The sequence below is a fragment of the Patagioenas fasciata genome, chromosome 3 (genome assembly GCF_037038585.1).
Source record: "Patagioenas fasciata isolate bPatFas1 chromosome 3, bPatFas1.hap1, whole genome shotgun sequence".
Lineage (NCBI taxonomy): Eukaryota > Metazoa > Chordata > Aves > Columbiformes > Columbidae > Patagioenas > Patagioenas fasciata.
This window is the reverse complement of record NC_092522.1, coordinates 42,078,108-42,097,486: the sequence shown is the minus strand read 5'-3', so window position 1 is coordinate 42,097,486 and position 19,379 is coordinate 42,078,108. Positions and strand designations below refer to the sequence as shown.

At 37.5% G+C, this 19,379-nt stretch overlaps 1 protein-coding gene across 3 annotated transcripts in view; it reads left to right on the top strand.

Moving 5' to 3' along the window:
* The window catches only part of PRKD3 (protein kinase D3), a 43,383-nt gene that overhangs the window by 16,764 nt on the left and 7,240 nt on the right, over window positions 1-19,379 (top strand). For all 3 annotated transcript variants that reach the window (XM_065833848.2, XM_071806188.1, XM_071806187.1), the window contains exons 5-15: window positions 265-422; window positions 2,081-2,270; window positions 3,804-3,881; window positions 5,804-5,987; window positions 7,510-7,633; window positions 9,835-9,912; window positions 11,581-11,857; window positions 14,881-14,933; window positions 15,298-15,370; window positions 18,355-18,461; window positions 19,037-19,198. In XM_065833848.2, the coding sequence (XP_065689920.1) occupies window positions 265-422; window positions 2,081-2,270; window positions 3,804-3,881; window positions 5,804-5,987; window positions 7,510-7,633; window positions 9,835-9,912; window positions 11,581-11,857; window positions 14,881-14,933; window positions 15,298-15,370; window positions 18,355-18,461; window positions 19,037-19,198 (1,484 nt within the window). The remainder of the gene's footprint in view (window positions 1-264; window positions 423-2,080; window positions 2,271-3,803; window positions 3,882-5,803; window positions 5,988-7,509; window positions 7,634-9,834; window positions 9,913-11,580; window positions 11,858-14,880; window positions 14,934-15,297; window positions 15,371-18,354; window positions 18,462-19,036; window positions 19,199-19,379) is intronic.

Below are 19,379 nucleotides of genomic sequence, written 5' to 3'. Positions count from 1 at the left end.
AGGGCCATCAGCTGCTTTGGAGTCTGAGATCTTGTTTCTGGAGATGGGCCTGCTAGAGACCAATATTGCAGCCAGTAGTGCAAAAAAAGCTGTTTCTGTGGGTCACATCAAGAACAGTAAAATAAGAAAATTGAACAGAAAAATCTATTTCTGTCTTTACTCTTTTTCCAGGTCATCTTTTTAACTGCTTTATCAAAATACTAGTGTTACTTTTGTTGCTTTGAACGTTGGGAGGTTTTTTGTCTAAAACAACTTCTCTTTCAGGTTGTGGGTTAAACTACCATAAGCGATGTGCCTTCAAGATTCCCAATAACTGCAGTGGAGTGAGAAAGAGGCGTCTGTCCAATGTGTCTTTACCAGGAGCGGGGCTCTCAGCTCCGAGAGTTTCACAGTCTGAATACACATTCTCTTCCTCTGAAGAAGTATGTAAAGTGAAAGGGGAAATGATTTCTGGTTTTAAGTCTTTTAACCTCTGGGGAAATAGCTAGTGTTGCAAGCGGCTCATAGTGAGTACAAAAGAGTTAAGCTTGACTATTATGATTGGTCTTAGTTCATTTTTAAATCTGCTGAGTCTTAGACTGTGACACTTACTGATAACTATTATTACTGTGAGAAACTAAATGGGAAATAAATTATAACTTTTATGGATAATTTTGTTATTAGCCTGTCGCTCATGGTTATATGAACTCTGAGAACTTTTTGCCTTCTTTGTAATACAGGTTCATTCTGTAATTATGGTATCGGTGTAGAATAGCTACTTGGCCAAAGTAGCACAAATTGTAAGCCTTTATCCTGGGAGAGGAGAGTGTGTTCCTGATAAGCTGTTAAGCTTTCACAGAGTTAATCTAAAAAACCCAAACCCTGTAAAGGAGGGTGTAGGGAATGAAGGGCTTACAGTATAAACCATCATCCATAATAGTTCTTCGCTATAATGGTTATGATGATTGCTGATAGATTGTTGAGAATACTGCAATTATATTGAGATCTTAAGACAGGGCAGGCAGTGATTAGATCCATTTGTTTCATTGCTGTTCTCGCCGTGGGGTAAAAGCAGTGCTTTTGACACTTAGTCTTTCCTACTTAAACAATTCTATTACTTCACAGTATAACAGTTCTTACATTCTTACCATAGTTTAAAATATGAGCTGTATAGATTGTCTTGTTCAAGAATGTAAAAGCTAGAGGCTACAAAATCCAGTCTTGAGTCATGAAAAATATTTATTCTGATGTTTCTAACTATTGGTAAGATTTATTCAGTGAACATAGAATTGTAAGCATTTCTCCTTTCATGGAATTTAACTTTATGATTTCTGCATGCACGTTTAGTACCTCTTTGGCACATCTTCTTTGCTGATTTTGAATACTTGGCTTAGATGATCAGTAATGTATTAAAATATTTGCAGTTCATCTTCCAGCAGTCCTAAAACGCTTTAGATCAGATGCACAGGACCATGTTCCTTTGCATTTTTCTGTAGATGTAGGTAGCTGTAAATTTATCCTGCTGAGTATTCAGTATGATACTCCATGTGTTTTTTGTTTTAATTGCCGAAGTTTTTGTTTTAACTTTAGAATGAAGATTTCATGGGGGTTTAATTTCCAACATTGTTTTAATTTTCTAAACATTTTGCCTAACTTAATAAACTGTCCAGCCATGCCATACATTGCTTTTTAAAATTGACAGCTTGAGGTAGTGATTGGATTTTGGTTTGCTTACCTCCATTGTTTTTCATTTTATCCCCTACATGGGAGTCTGTATGTGGCTGCCTGTGAACCTTGCTATGTTGCTTTAAAAAAAAGAAAAAGTCATAAGAGTGAGATTTTGGCATTTTAGCTTCTGTGGAAATAAAGATTTAGACATGCTTTCCTGTTCTCTGCAAGGCTTTTCTGTCTGATGTTTCCTTGGTTTTGTTTTACGATATCAGGATGTCCTCTTCAAGCTTTTTGGCCAGGTCACTTTGATATCCAGTTGCTTTCTGTGCCAATGCCTCTCACTCAGCCTCACTGACTTTGTTGTTGTTTTTTTTTTTTTCCTAAAGCAGAACTGTGTTTGTGCAAATCACATGTACCTTCTTTATTCTAGCGTCTCTGCCCAGAACCTAGTAAGAGGATTCCCTCCTGGAGTGGCCGCCCCATCTGGATGGAGAAGATGGTGCTTTGCAGAGTGAAGGTTCCGCACACCTTTGCTGTTCACTCTTACACTCGTCCCACCATATGCCAATATTGCAAACGGCTGCTCAAGGGCCTTTTTCGCCAAGGAATGCAATGTAAAGGTAACCATTTAACTTTATGCTGCAGTTACAAATATCAGTACAGGTCTTGTATTCAAAACAGATTTCATCTTACGTTTTGATTGCCAGAAGGTTGTATACTGTGACACGGGGCTGAGTAATTTTTGAAAAATTGTATATTTTGGAGAGGATTACGGCAGCCCTCATTTTAATTTTAGTAGCTTGTGCATTGTACATTTTTCTGAAAAAATAAGATTTAATCATGCATAGATTTGGAGCACCTTGATTCAAAATGACCGATGCTCATGAACAAGTTCTAGCATCCCAGCCTGAGTGGCTGTCTGCAGACTACCTGTTGGGAACAATCTCATGGGATGCTCTGATTTATGAACCAGACCTGGGAGCTGTTTGGGATTGTGCTAATGCTGTGGGCCGAACGTATGCTAGGGGATGTTTCTAACTGTTTACTAGATTAGACTCAAGAATGCTTCTGGACATAGTTTAATTTGTTAGGATTAACTCGCTCTTAGTCTTTCTAGTTGCCTGGTAGGATTTGAAATGTCTCTTTTTCTTCCATCCCCCTTCAAACTACTGAAGTTACCATATTCTGTGATATGGCCTGAAAACACTGCCACAGGAAGCACAGTTCATTCATCTCCTAGGATGGTTCCTTGTAGACACTGAGAAAGTGAACAGGATTGTGTTTTACTCCAGGGTTTGGTGTCTCTGCTACTAAAAACAAGGAATTAATGATTTTTCTCTTATCCAGGCTGAAAAGGAAAGCACAATGAGCTTGCTTTGGATAGCAAAAAGAGGCTAAATCATCAGCTTGAAGACAGTTGTGGGGGCATTAGGGAGTGTTGAAATTCATGACGTTGATACAGAGTTGAAAATTAGAGTGATTCTGCTAACGAAGACAATTCCTGTTAATACCATTAGTGTTGTATGCTGGAATTTGTTCAGTGAGCTGCATCTGATAGCTCAGATGCAGAAATGGCACACATCCAGGTGAGAGTCCAACTCACATCAGGCCAGATCTGTACAAAACATTGTTTATTCTGTCTGCCCTGTGTCAGCAGGCAGAAATGGAGCCTCTGTGTTCAGCCAAATCTGTTATCCGATTGATAGGGGAACTGGACTTTGGGATTTACTCTGTGATATAGGTGTGTGATCCTAGAGGCTCTGATGGCTGCAAGTCCCTGGCAGCAGGTGGGGAAAAATGATAGAGATGAGACATTTAAATCATATAGAAATGGAAAAAAGGGTGTGGAACAGATGAGAGGATGGGAAAAATTACATCATAATGGAAAAAATAACTACAGAGAAAGCTAGAGAAGTAGAAAACTGCACTGGAAGGGGAAGTGCTGACAATAGCAATGGGGTAAATCAACATGTGACATCAGGACAACATTGTTAATTTCCTTCTGGAGGTGACATCATTGGTGCTGTCTTCAGTCACATGCAAATGTACGAACCTGAACTGAAGCTTGTGGTGGAAGCAGAGAATGGTAGAGTGTTAGTGTCTGAGTAGGAGTAAGGTTCTGGTATTATGGGCTTATTGATCTTCTCTTTTAGATTGCAGATTCAACTGTCACAAACGCTGTGCACCTAAAGTACCTAAAGACTGTCTTGGAGAGGTGACTTTCAATGGAGGTAAGATGAAAAAATGCTTTCAAGTACTGACAGATCTTTGGAAGCTTAAGATGCGTCAGCTTTTGGTTCCCTCATCTTTGAAAATTTTACATGTTTTTATTTTATCTTCCCAGTTTTTTTCACCTGAGATTGTTGACAATTCAAAAGATTCACTGTAAAACTTACACTCTGTCGACTGTAATTTTACTTAATCAGTCTTGACAAGTGCAGTAAGCTTTGCTTGAGATTGCTGAAGGGAAATAAAAAATGAAGAAGCCTTTTTAGTATACAAGAATGAAACAGCTGCTGTGATCAGTCTGCTCGTGGTTCCCCATGAAATATATATTTTTAAATGTTAATACCTGAAGACAAGTACCCTTTTTTGTGACTTTCTCATATCCAGGATTTTTAGTGGTCAGTCTTAGCAGTTTGAGGTGAAAGAGAAAGGAAAATAAAACAAGCCAAACAAACCTCACTCTAAATTTTTTGAAACCTCAATTAAGAAGGACTCTTTTCTGAATAGATGTTGTGAAGTTGAAAGAGAAAGGTGAGGAAAGGTATGTGGAAGGAAGATTAGAGCCTTATGAGTTTTAGACCAGTGTAAAACTGAAGTATGGGCTGGCTGAGCAGACAATGAGGTGGATTGAAAACTGTTTGAATGGATGGGCCTAAAGGGTGGTGATCGGTGACATGAATTCTAGTTGGAGACCGGTAACTAGTGGTGTACCCCAGGAGACAATAATGGGTCCAATCCTGTTCAACTTCTTCATTGATGATCTGGATGATGGGGCAGAGTGTACCCTCAGCAGGTTTGCTGATTACTGGGAGTACTTGCTAATACCCCAGAGGATTGTGCTGCCATCCAGAGGGACTTTGACAGGCTGGAGAAATGGGCTCATGGTGGGGCTGTTGAACCAGATGATCTCCAGAGGTCCCCTCCAGCTTCAACCATTCTGTGACTGTGTTGTCCAAAATCTTGATTCTTGGCATACGTATTTTTGAGGGGAATAAAATTGATGGCGCGCAGCGGATCACACCAAACTGTACAACCTTATTCAGAGGCCTGGGCAGCAGCCCAGTTAACCGGTGGGCCCATTGCCATTGCACAAGGTATCCCATCTATTCGTGCCTGCCTTCTCCAGCTCCAAGGCTCTTGCCTGGGTGTTGAGATTGGTGGCCATGAACAACAATGTACAACATGGTAATGCTGCAGGCTGCTTTCATCACCCTGGTGATGCTTATGATTTTATACAATTCTTCTGAGTACATAAGGAGTAGTTTATTTTTTTGTTCTTTGTCTCACACTTAAATTGAGCTCTCCTCAGACAAAAAAAAAAAAGGTGAAGGTATTGGTATGTCTTAATTCTTAATTTTCCACAGTGCAAGTTGTGGAAAGGAGATTTTGGAAACTTTACATCTCTGCCAGCAGAGAGTCAGATGCAAATAAGATCTGTTCTGCTTTTCTCTTTTTCTGTGATACCACAACCCCCTTTTTCTATCTTACTTTTGCTATTATGGGCTACAAGGGCAGTGAGAATAGAGTTGGCTATCTGTTGACAGATTATATCATTTGCATGGGAATAATTCTCTGGGTCATCTCTAGGCATCGAAAGGTTACTTTGTGCTGATTACTGGTGGAACAGAATTACTTAATGAGATTTAAGTTTATACCTTAAGCTTTTCACTCCATTTCTTTCAAATGATTCTCATTTTAGTTAGATCTCTCTTACCTTGGCATTTAGCAAAACCAAAACGGTAATGTTCATTAGCATATTCTGCATCATTTAGCAAAAAATTGAAGATTTTGTATATTCTGATTGTACTTTTGTGTTTGCTTACATAAATGTGAACTGAAGAAGAAATTTTATGGGCATTCTTGCATTGTCTTTGGGTTTTTAGAATTGTTTATTTGAAAAAATGTCCGAATCCTGTGTTGGTTCCAGAACCTGCTAGCCCAGGCCAGGACTTAGACATGCCAATGGAAGTTGATAGCAGTGAAATGAACAGTGATGGCAGTCGAAGCCTAGATGATACTGAAGAGCCCTCTCCTCCAGAGGACAAAATCTTCTTTATCGATCCATCTGACCTTGATGCAGACAAAGATGAGGAGGCTGTCAAAACCATCAGGTAAGTCAGAGGGTGAATTTCTTTGCTCTGGATGTGCTTTCCTCAGTATTGTGAGTAAAACATTTCTGATTATTCCAGCTTATTGCTTAAAGTTTGTGGTGGTGTTGTGTTTTTTTTTTTTTTTTTTTAACTTGGAAATGCTTTGTAATGTTGTCCTTTCTCAAGAAAGTCTGAAATGTAAATGAAATAATATAGTATCTTCTAACTGGAATAAGTGCTGTGCTATGACTGTTATCAAAGAAATAAAACCAGATTAACAAAATGGAGTAAAATTTGTGGCTTAGCGTGGCTAAGACATGACTAAAGTCATTGTGGCTTTAGCCTAATTTACTTACTTGTATGCATGTGTTGATTTAAAAGGAGTTATTTGAGATATTTTAATATTAACATCCTAGTCTATATGCATTTTAGCCAGAAGTTTGCTTCATTTATCTTGAAAGTGATTTTTCTGAAGTCTTCTCTAACTGTTACACACTTCCTTTAATCAAGTTTCTTCTTTTTACTTTCTTTATTATTCTGAATAGTGTTACCCTGATTTATATAAGTCATTCTTCATAACATAAGAACAGATGTATTAGGTCATTTTAGCTCAGGGCTCAATAACAAATATGTGAGGATGAGCATACAGTGATGCCTTCCCAGCTTTCAGTGATTTATAGCTAAAGGACTTCCTGAGTTAGAAAGAGCATCTTTTTTTTTTTTGTGTTCCATCTCTAGCTAGGGTTCATCCATCTGTTTCTAACTGGATTTGAAGCAATTACAGTTTTTGACATGTACAACATCTTGTGGCAGCCAATTCTACAGTGTAACTGTGCTGTGTTAAACCATCCTTACTTTTTTGGTTTTCAGTTTACCTTGTGATTTTGTGTATTTACAAACATTTCTGCTAGTGCCACATGTAGGAGCTCTGGTGTTAAGCAGACAAGTTAGTGATTTACTCCATTTTCAGTGCTGTTAAAAGCTGTACATTTAACTAATGACTCTGTCAGAATGTTCGAGATTGTCAAATCCTTGTCTGCAGGACAGTTAATGTCCCTGAGCATGAATAAAATTTACTAGTGCAGCTGTGATTTGAATTAACACACCCCTGTTTATATTTTCATAAATTGAAAGTATGCTTAGATAGGGACCTTCATTAGTGTAACACGAATACTAGGAAGTAGCATAGTCAGCTTACACAGACAAGAAAAAAATATAGCAATGCTGATGTTAATGATATTTTTATGTTGGATTAAGACCAGCAGTCTCAGCTAATTGTTTTGAGAGAGGATTATTTCTGTAGGTGTCCTCATTCCAATGTGTTTCTTCTGTGTTCCATAGCGTCATTTAAGTACTGCAGTACTTGCACCAGGAGAGCTGGTGGGAGCTCCTGCTTCTTATGAATTTCATCTATTAAGGGAATTTGTATGGGAAGAGAAGGTGCCTGTTTCTGAAAATTAGGGGCTAAATGTGTAGTACCAGTATAATTGCAATGCTGTCGTATTTTAACTTGTTAAATAATAACTGTTCTATCTTTTTTTAGTCCTTCAACAAGCAATAATATTCCTCTCATGAGAGTTGTGCAGTCGATCAAGCACACAAAGAGGAAGAGCAGTACAATGGTGAAGGAAGGATGGATGGTCCACTACACTAGCAGAGACAATCTGGTCAGTGGCTTTAGTTTCTTCCTACATTAAGTTAAACTATTTCTCAAACCAGTGTATTTTTTCCTCTGATTTAGATATTCTGATTTACAGTATCATTTGAAAGAATATAACCAAGGTGTTTGTTATAAAGAAATCTAGTGCAAAGTGAAAACGGTGGTTTATTGAAAATTCTTTGTGTGGTGATTGAATAGTTCATTTCCCTTTTAAGGAGAAGAAACATCTCTAAACTGTCTCAAATGAATTGCATGTTTAAGGTATTGGCTTTCCTGAGGTAATAATTCGGAATTAATTGCTTATGTCTTCTTGCTCTTTAGCAGTTGAACTAAATATTTGTATCAGTGCTTTTATTCTACTACATGAAAAAGTGGAAATCATTATAAAATGATAAGTACTGAAATGGTTGACACAATTACGCTAGTGATCTAGGTGTTTGTGTGATTGTAAACTAAACAGACCACTTCAAGTGGTCTGTCAGAAACTGTCTTAAAAACATGTGTTTGAAGTACAGTTTTCTAATAACCTAGATGTATTTGTCACAAACCAAAATAAGTATGTAGCACATTTCAGATGAGATTCCAGCCAAGGCTGCTTAACAGATAAAGGTATCATCAGCTGGCGATGGAAAAACTAAGGCCAGGTAGTAAAACAAAGATGAACAATTCTAGCAGTGTTCAGGGCAGACCTGGCACTCAGCTCTGATTTAATCTTTCAGTATAGGCAGTACATTTTTCCATGGACTTTTTTGAACCTCCTAATAGAACAGTGATCAGATTGTATACGTTAGCTTAGTTTGTTTTTCTTCATCTGTCAGTCTGGTTGCTACCTAGATGACATCTACCAAAAAAGACCAATCAAATGAAGTGGAGTATTCTGCCCCAAAGCAAGGTGCCTTCAGCCAAGCAAGATCTCATCAAGCTTCCTAATCGGAGACTTCCGAATTAGGCATTACAACATCGGCTACTGCCTTGATTGCTCTGCTGTCAGCAATGTCAGACTTTCTTATTCTTATTATTGGGCTGAATGAACCAAAGAGGTTCATTTTAACAGCAATATCTGTATACTTCTTGCTGACCCTGGGGAACAGATATTTCACCCTTTATAAGGACAAGTCTCTGTGTCGTCTAAGTTCTTTTCCTCACTCCAAGACTGTCCTTTCTTGGAATAGGGTGTGGGCACATTTTGAATCCCTGAGTGAGTTACTAACCTGTTCCTTAATTCCTCTTCTCCAAAGTCTTCCATGATGTAATAAAGAGGATATATGTCCAAAGGACAGGTTCACCCTTATGCTTTCACCCAGTTTCCATTCAGTGCTGGCTGGGATTTCCATTAGTTAGGTCCATTCATGACCTAGCTTTCCTTGCCTAGCTCCTGCAGGTAGTCTTTGCTTCCCCATGATTTCAGTGATTTAAGCTTTGCTGTGTTATGTTTCAAACTTGGTCATCCTAGACCAGAGTTAACAGTCTTGGATTTTTGTCACAGAAAAATGAAAATGTGTTTCTAACTATGGGAGCATAGTGCAAGCAAAGTAAGTTAGATTCATACAGCCATATTAGCTTTCCAAAAGCTTCTTTGGAGGAATGTTCCTCTGCTTAAAATTCCAAGACGGTTATGTGCAACAGCTTATATTACTTTTTTGTGGAGAAGATAATTCTCATTGATGGAAACTTCCAGAAAATAGCTATCTAGTCTGTCTTGATTTCCGCCTCCCCCCCAACATATTTTGTGCACTTGAATCTCATAACCTGCTTGTCTTGCCACTTTGTGGTATTGACCTTCTAGTATTCTGTGTTGACAAAAGAATTAAGAACTTGTTAGGCTTGCTCAGTCCTTGAACACTTGCAGTGTTGGTGTGAGGGCACAGAGGGAGAAACCATGACTCTTCCACAATTGGTGCTAAATCAGAATAATTCCGGTTTTGTGAACACATGCACATGGAGTGAAACCTGTGTAGGGAAGTGTTTTTCCTGTACAATATAACTACTGTTGCCACTGCTGTTACTGTAAGGTAAGTGATTTTTTTTTTTAATGGTTTCTGGAAATAACTCTCAATGTATTTTTTATGTGTCTAGTCTAAGATGCAACTGTAGATTAATCCTAATTGATGATCTTAGTAATTTGAAGCATTTCTCATTTAAACAATTGGATAACAAAAGCCATACCGGTGATTTATTCCTTACATTATTGTATCGTGCATTTTATAGAGAAAAAGACATTACTGGAGACTGGACAGCAAATGCCTCACGCTATTTCAAAATGAATCTGGAACAAAATATTACAAGGTAATTTAATGATGAGTAATAATTACATTTCACTTGATTTGCTCAGTGCTTTATAGACCTGAAATCTACATGTGACCAGTAAAAGTATTATCTCCATTTCCTCGTCTTTTTTTAACCAAAGCTGCGACTAGTTTAATTGTTGGCCAAAGCTTACAAGTGAAAAGGACCAAGACTAAGTCTGAGAAGTTGCTTGCAGCTCCTGTTCTAATCCCCTTGAGTATGTCTCTCCTTACATTTTGCATATGGTATTCTCTTGAATGACCTAGCACATTAAGCTTTCTTCACAATTGCTAGAGAATTTGTTTGGCCACATGTCTAGTGAAGGCTAGGATTTTTACATTCTGTAAGTAGTGACTGAAAGCTTGCATGCTTTTGTATTTTATTTTGAGGTTCCAAAAATTAAATTATTTTCAACTGTACAGCTGAAAGTTGCAAGCAAGATTTAGAGGGAAATTTATCGTGCAGCATGGTGTTATATAAATGAAGCTTACCAATAAGTTTAATGTATTGTTAATATAGTAATGTGTTCGATGGTGGAATATTCAGAAACTGTGTTCTAATGTATGAACAGGATTTTTCCTTTTCTTGTATTTTTCCTTTTCTTGTCTTACACCTTTAGGTGGGAGTGGAAATCTTGCAGCTTCTTCCTTTATAACATCTCTAAGATCAAGCCTTTTCTCTGTACACCCAGCTAAACTTGCCCAGATCCTTTCCATCCCTATCTTGACCAATGCAGTCTCTTCTCAGACCTCTCTGATACTTGTATTGCCCTGTGCATTCAAAACACAGCTGGTAAAATATGTTCCTTGCTTGTATCTCCGTTATGTCACTGCTTTTTCGTCCTTTGACTTGCCCCTTTGCACCCCTTTTTAAACTGCTTAAATCTCAGGTTAATTGTCTTTGCTGCCAGAATCATTCACAGTTGTTGCTTTCATGTTTGTTTGCACTTCATCTTAATCAGCTGCTGTTTCTTGTCCCCCTCACACCAGCCTGGTGTTCACCTGCTTGTTCACTACTCTTGCAAGTGATGTGCACATGTGCACCTTCCCCTGTGTGTGGAGTGCCCCTCCTCCAGCTACTGTGAGCTTGAAACCATTTCTTCTTTCAGATCTGCTCTCTAGTACTGCTTGTACCATGATCTTAAACTGACAAGGTAGAGGAGTCAGTAGAAATTCTTAATATCTATATGAAAGAGTATCTTTACCCAAGGTGATTCACACACATGAAGCAGTGCTTAATGACTAGCTGATACAACCGTGTCTTCTTCCTAATGTTGTCTTGTTTCACTTTTTTCCCTGTCATGCTCCTCTCTAGCTAAGCTGTATAAATGGGGAAATGATCGTTCTATAGTTGTGCATCATTTGTACGTGGTGGGGGCGTGTGTTATGCTGAATATAAGTGCAGTTTGCCTGGGTAGAAAACAGTGGTTATAGAGAGAGAACTGTGGTTGGGCTGGAAGTCTCTCTAGGCTTGTATAGAGGAATTCAGAAAACTGTGGGTGAACACTGGTCATGCACAGTTTGTCATTAGTTGTGAAGCTTGATATTTTAGTTTTGGTATTTTGCTATATTTACTTTGATTTCTTTGCAAACACTTTAAGTTTTGAGCATCAATATATTAAAATATTATGTGCATTTTAATTTTTTAATCTTTAATATTTTTCTTCAGGAGATTCCACTTTCAGAAATTCTCCAGGTGACTCAGCCTCGAGATTTTTCAAACGTGGTGCAGGGCAGCAATCCACACTGTTTTGAGATCATCACTGACACGATGGTGTACTTTGTTGGCGAAAACAATGGCAGCAGTCATCAGAGTCCTGTTCTTGCTGCCACCGGAGTTGGACTTGATGTAGCTCAGGGCTGGGAGAAAGCCATTCGTCAGGCTTTGATGCCAGTCACTCCTCAAGCTAGCGTTTGCACTGCTGCAGGACAAGGAAAAGATCACAGTAAGCAGGCAGACAAGGCCCTATTACCCATATTCTGAAGCTGGTAATGGTTGAGATTCCTTCCAGAAAAGTGCTTGTCTAGAGTGAAGTATTGTCTGTCTATTTTCTGCTGATTCACATCCCTAATTTTAGCCAAGTCTCTAAAAAGTAACACTTAGGTTTGTGGAGGGTGGGCAAATCCTTGAATCTGTTGTAGTAGGAAGTAGTAGTTAAGAATCAGATTTATAATTTGAATGCCTATTGCAGAGCTTTATTGTAGGAGCAGTAAAAACTTACACATAGTTTCTGGACGAAAAAAGGGATCATAGTTTAGATTTACTGACATACTTTAAAATATATATTAATATACAAATAATATACGTATACATATATATACACATATATATACATATAATCTGAAATAACTAAATTTGGGTACTCTCTGATGTTATTCCCTATGCATTTTATTAAATCTGTGAGATGTCAGTAGCTAAGGAGGAGGAGTTAGTGATGCAATGTAAATACTGAAAGTGGTGGCAAGAACTTTTGCTGAGCTGTGCGTAGTAATAAAAAGTACATTATTCTTCCTTCTGTGCATCCGTCCTCCCTTCCTTTCTCTGGCATAGGATCAAGTTCTTTATCAAGGCTCCACTAAACTACATGTTTTCTTCTTTCTCTTCAGATATCTCCTTGTTCTTTGCAATGACATTAATTCACATTCTGTACTCAGATTTATGCTTTCATTCTTTGGTTTCTTTTCATCTTTCAGCTACTCCTTAATCTTTTTAGTAAAATTTTCTTTTGCAGGAGATTCTGAGATTAGTTTCCTTTTCTCTGGTATCTGGTTATTCTGCATCAGCAACAGTTAAGGACGTGTAAATGCTAGTCTGTGGTAAAGACACTTTCTGAAAATACAATCATGGTCTGAAATGCCAGTACCGGTATCTGTATTTAATTACAGTGGAGAAACATTCCTGTAAGACGGTACCTCATAACTGGCCTTATATGTAGGTAAAATGTGACTTTTGATAAGAAATTCTTAGTTCCAAATGTACATATACAAACAGTCTCTTTGTTTTCTAGAACTGAAGGCTTACTGTTGCTGAGAGATTTGTAAAGACAGTTGCTTTTGCGAGAATCAGTATTTTTGCACATAGAAATAATAATTTTTATAGTAAAACTTGACAGTGGTAGAGAAAAGAGCCATAGAGGTAGATACAGAGAGGAAGTATTTTATCATGTTTAGGATTGTAGGAGTGTATGTTGTGGAATGGCTTTCCCATGTGCTTAGGCAACTCATCAGGTCATTTTTTAAACTCTAAAAAGCCCACAAAATGTCTATTCCTCCCTCTCTTTCCTGCATACTGTGAGCCATATAATGTAACCCAAGAACCTTTAAGAAAATTAAAGTTTTAGTTAAAAAAAAAAAAGCTCAAATATATTATTTTAAATGAGAAGACCAAAAGAGGGGAGAGGCATTGCTAATGCTTGGCAAACTTGGAGCAGCAGGGAATGTGTAGTGCCAAAATGTTGCCAAGACACTAGCTTGTCAATTATACCACATACTTGCTAGGAATGAGGATGCTCTTTGAGTCTGACCCATGGGAAGGAGACCTTCCTGAGCTTGCACCTGCAGGCTGGGGTGGGATATTTCTGACCTGAAATGAGAAAGTAGTTTAGTAAACTGTTAGCTGGTATAGGGTACATATGGAATCCTGACATTACTGCAGAAGTGACAATTTTTTCAGTCCTTGCTCTTTCGCATTTCAGACACTAGAAAAATGGATTTATGTGTAAAGAGCAACTCAATCTCTACTTAACAGATATTTTGTATTCTGTAGCTATCTGCAGAGAGGGGTTCAGTGTGTTTTCTTTAAACAGTTTCAAAAACTGTATCTACACTTTTCTAGTTACCTTGTTTCAACCTTGCTTCAGTTCTTGTTGACCTTAGTAAATTTTTGTCTGCCTTCTTTCTTGTTTTTCCTTGTCTTTTTTACTGTTATTCCAGTACAGACTTGACTATAGTCAGTAATAAGGAGACGTATGCAAGGCTGTGATTCCAGTTCATGTTTCAGATGCAGTATTCATAGTGTCATTGAGAACTAGTATTTGTTGCTCTCTTAAGTCTGCAAATTCCATCTTTGAGATGAAGTACAGGAGGCAAAAATCAGATACAGACATTTTCTTTGTTCTCTGAAGTTGTTTCTAAAGCTCAAGGCTCTTATTAGGGTGATAAAGGCTCTTTTCAAAGTGCTAGTAAATCTGTAGTATACCTTCCATCTGCTTTCTTTGTGAATTTGTTCTACTTTTGTTTTCTGCCTTCCTTGACATCTCTCTTGTAATGTTATTCCTGTAATGAAAACTCTGTGTCAGCATCTGCTGCAGGCTGAAATAGTCTATATCTTTATCTTGTGCTTTTACTTGCAAATTGCACTTTCTAGACATGCTCTTATATTCCAAAGATCAATATGCTTCTATAGTTTGTCCATGAAACAAATATTGGTTATATTATGAGTTTTATTGCTTTTTTAAATTATCAGGTCTTCTGTTACTTGCTTTGCTTCATTTGTTTCCTTTTCTCATGCACTAGTTCTGTATATCTTGATGCCACAGATAATTAGTAACCACATTCATTTGACTATAAGGGATCTGCCTGGTCCTCTTCCCTGTGTTTTTCTACCAGAAGTTCTTAGTAGTTTAATGAACTCTGATACAGTTATCACATTACTATTGCTTGTGGTTCTCCAGCTCTCTAATGTATACATGCTCGTACTGTTCTACTATTTTTGTAATCAGCAATATGACAAAAATAAACAAATAATCCCACCAAAACTCCCAGGGTTGTTTATCTAATCAATCTGTGAAATTTGAGTTCCAGGGTATGATGTTTCTGCAGAACAACAGAACATCAATAAAAATTGTTTCACCATGACTGAGTTAGAAGTCAGTAAAGGTTTTTTGTTTTTTTGTTTTGTTTTCCTCTTTTTACTGGAAAGAGCCTGCCCTTCCTTTTTACTTACTCAGTTATATCTTATTTATTGCAGAAGAGTTATCTCTAAGCATCTCTGTTTCAAATTGCCAGGTCCAGGAGAATGTGGTGAGTCATATGCATTGTATAATAATGGTGTTTGTTTAGCTGGGTATTACAAAGTGATGGGTAGTAGCAGCATCTGGGTGAGAAAGCAGCAGCAGGGTACTGTAGCTGAAGAAATCTCTGTCCTGCTTACCTGGTACAGCTGTTAGTTTGTGTGAATGTGTGTCCCTGCTGACAGTGCAGCTCAGTGGATCCTTTTCTGGAAAAGTTTGTTGTGTTTTTCCACGCTGTTCAGGGTAATGATGGCACCCTTTACAGAGTTTGATTAACGTCAGATGTAAATACAGCTTAGCCAGGACGAACTAATGTGCTCGTGAACATTTTGATTACTCCTGATATTTATGATTTGTTTTTTTTCATGCATTAGGATATCAGCTCTGTATACCAAATATTTGCTGATGAAGTGCTGGGTTCTGGACAGTTTGGTATTGTATATGGAGGTAAATTACATTAGATTCCATTATGCATTATTAAGGTAGAATGTCTGTCTGCTTGATATAATTAGCCTTTTTGTATTTGCTTAGCTGAATCTAGAATGTCTAGGTGAAATTTATAATGTTATAGTGTTAAAAGTTTTGTTTAGATTACTTTGTCTCTCTGACGTTTTATGTACAGTATTTCTTACAGTTCATTTTTTTAATTTAGAGTTTTGCATTGGCATCACGATCAGTTTAGAATATGCATTGCATTTTGACCACAGTCAAATACAAAGCAATCTGTAGGCTTAATTTGGCCTTGGTTAATGTTTTTTTTTTAAATTGCAAATTCTAACACTGTTGTCTGTATTACACAGTAATAGAAGTCATGTCTTTAAGGAGGCTGCCAGTTATACCTGTTTTCAATTATATTTGAGAGATGTGGCCAAAAGCAATTAGAAAAACACATCTTTTACTTTATGCTTTGATAGTATTTATGCAAATATATTATTGACATATTTTATGCAAACAGTTGCACTACAAATTTCTGTCAGCAGAAAAAAGTACAGGGAGGAATTTTTTGTCAAGAGATCTCAGTTTTGTTAATAGGTTCCAGATGTAGTTTTATCACTTTTATCACAAAAAGAAGAAATACTAGAAATGCATCATATGAAGTCTGTTTCTCTCTTTTTTTAAAAAAATTATTAAATACCATGTGTTATATCTCAAGTGTTGAGAGAACCACAGACCATAAATCTGGTAAGAAAGAAAAAGTGATAACTAATGATTGAAAAGTGGTAACCTTTCTGCTTCTGTTGTGTTGTCTTTCTAGTCAGGAAGTATTGTAGCTATGATTTTTCTGTGTGCCAACTCTGTATTTCAATACTTTATTATGCTGTTTGATGGTCTAGTTTTGCATCATTCTTGTGAGAGGTCTGGTTTTTTTCCTCTATATTTCTTAAAGCATAGTGTAAATCAAAGTATGGTCCCTCTCTTATGAGTAGCACATGCACAAATGTAGAGAGAGTAGTTCAATGTTTTGATTTTATTTCTACATATACTCTTCTAAATTGCCTTTTAAATAAATCTCAGCTTGGTATTTTTCAGGATTCATTGATTATAAATGCTTATTCACATAATAAATACTTATAAAAGGCTTTTATTACATTAAATCTTTCTGCTTAACAATGCCTTAAAATATCTCGAGTAAGTGTACTCAGTTTCTTAAGATAAAATCACAAGCTGAAAGAGCAGGAAAAGAAAATTTTATTTGTTGGCTCTGCACACTGCTTAATTGTTGCTGGTGTTTGGGGAGGCTAGATCTGGTAACTTCTAATATTGACTTCTTTGTAGGCTTACTGAAGTAATGATTACAAAACCTTTTCTTTAAACAAATAAAGGTAAAATTAAGTTGCTCGCATTGTGGTTGTGTTTTTGGTTTTTTTTGTCCTCCCTATTCTGGAGAAACATCTACAAATTGTAGATCAAGAAGTTATAGGATATTGATATGCTACTCCTGTTTCTTTCAGAAAGAACAGTTTCCCTCTGCCTGTTTTGGTTAGTTTTGAAGGGTCTGAAAAGTGGAGAGAGGAAAAAAAAAATTCCTGGCAGTTTCTTGCTGATGTAAAACTTGCCCTGAAACCTGGTTGGTTGTGTTTACTTCAGAAAAGGAATTCTCTAGCTGCTTTTCTGTTAATCTTTCTTCATGTTCAATGTTTAGCGCTAGCCTAGCTTCTGTAGTTAAGTGCTTTGCTAGTTTGGTGGTTTTGCTTTACATTATTTTGCAGCCTCGTATTTGTCGTCTGGGTTTTGCATCTAGTTTGAAATTGATGGTATTTCTGCTGCTTTTCAATATAATTTGATGTCTAGTGGGACCAGAATCACATTCTCTGAATCAGGGACTTTTTTTTTTTTTTAATTATAGCTAGGTGTTGTGATTATTTTTTTTTTTTTTTTTTGTGGAGAGGGTGGGGGCAGTGTGTGGATGTAAACATTTCTGATATGTTACAGACAAAATTGCAAAACCTCCACAGGCCTCTGTCTTTCAAGACTTCTGGCTTTATGCTGTTGTCTGTGACAGTCCAGTATACAGTGTCAGCTTTTCTTAGGACTAATGAAATCTTTACAAAATCTGGTTTTTTGCTCTCCAATTGTTAGTCCTTTTTGATAACCCTGTAAACCCTTTTGGACCTTGAGTGATGTCTCCCCAAGTGGCCTCCCTTGGGCCTGTGGAGATAAGCTTGGATTTGGCCCTTCATGCATGGTGCCATTTGAGACGGGGGCAGCAGCTGTGGGAGCCGTTCCCAAGCCCTGTGATTGTGATAGAACTTGGTTTAGAAGTTGTGGAGAAGCTGGGTAAGCGTTTGCAGCTGCTCTCTGAGCCCCTGAAACATCCTCACTGTGTATTGCAGAATACTTCTCATTTAGCTGATGCAGGTTGCAGCAAGGAGTAATATTTGGTGCTGCCAGCACGTTTTGCTTCTTACCACAACCTTTTGAAGCTTTTTGATCACAACAGACTGCTTCCTGGGTGTTAACGTGGTGTTCTTTGTGGCACGTAACTACCCACACGTTCCTGATTATTAGGTATAATTTCCTGTGCATGTGGAACCCATAAAAGGATGAAATCACTGAAGAAGATTTGTAGATCTTTCTTCATATTTGTCTTGAGTAGTGTGTTTGGTTTTTGCAGGAGAGGCAGTATTCTGTGGGAGTAGGTATTACTTGCTAATGTGAAAGTCCCTTGCACAAACAAAAACTTCACCTAATACATCCAGTTTCAATGTGGATACCTGACAGCAAGGTAGTAACCGGTTTAAATATATCTACAACTTTGCTGTTGAGGCCCATCACTTCTAGTTACTCATATACCAGTTGCAATTAAATATAGTAATATTTTACATTTGTACAAAATATACTTGTTTCACCAAAAAGGAATTTCTGCTGTAATGTTTTATAGCTATGAGTTGCTTCTGCCTTGTGATGTCTGACATTGACTTTCTGTTTAGGAAAACACAGGAAGACTGGAAGAGATGTGGCTATCAAAGTCATTGACAAGATGAGGTTTCCAACTAAACAGGAAAGTCAGCTTCGTAATGAAGTAGCCATTCTCCAGGTACAAAAGTATTTTTTGATCAAGCCATTAATAAGATTTTGTTGTGTGTGTAAATACTCTGAATTGATTAATAAGTCTGTGTGTGCGACTTCTGAATCTTTTTGTAAGAGGGAATCTTAGAAGAAGGGGAATTCTGGAGTATTTGGTAGAACTGGTAATTCGGAAGTGGCATTTACCCCCTATAGGGGATCCACTGAAGACAACTACTTTGGTTGTGTGCTGTCTCCTGCAGGTAGCAGGAGACTCTATTTTTGACTGTCTTCCACTGCTGGCTTCTCAATCTAGTAGTGTTATTCTTGCATGTTCTGTACTCAAGCTACTGAGTGTTCCCAACTGTAAAATCAATCATTATAGATAGTTTGTGTTAAAACAAATTAGTCTTAGTAGTGATAATCAGCATGTTTCATGGGTTGATGTTTGTATTTCAAGCTGCTTTCTTGCCTCAGACATTCTGTTTTTTTCATCTCTAATTCTCCACTTAACTGCTTTTTGATTTGAGGTGCAATATTTTCATGTAATTCAGGATATTTCATACAGTTCTATTTTAATGATGTACCTATACTACTTTATTTTAGAATTTGCACCACCCTGGGATTGTGAACCTGGAATGTATGTTTGAAACCCCGGAACGGGTCTTTGTTGTGATGGAGAAACTGCATGGGGATATGCTAGAGATGATTCTTTCCAGTGAGAAAAGTCGACTTCCAGAACGAATAACGAAGTTCATGGTCACTCAGGTTAGCACTGAGTCTCTCTTCGTTGAGAGGGAAGGCTAGATTTGTCTTTTGTAGCCATGTGAGAATGGATTTTGGAGAGGGAGTTTTATGCATTGTTGTTTAAGAGACAACACAGAGGGCTGCACATCCAATGAAAGTTGAATATACATGGCAAGAATTTTGAAAGTTAATTATATTAATT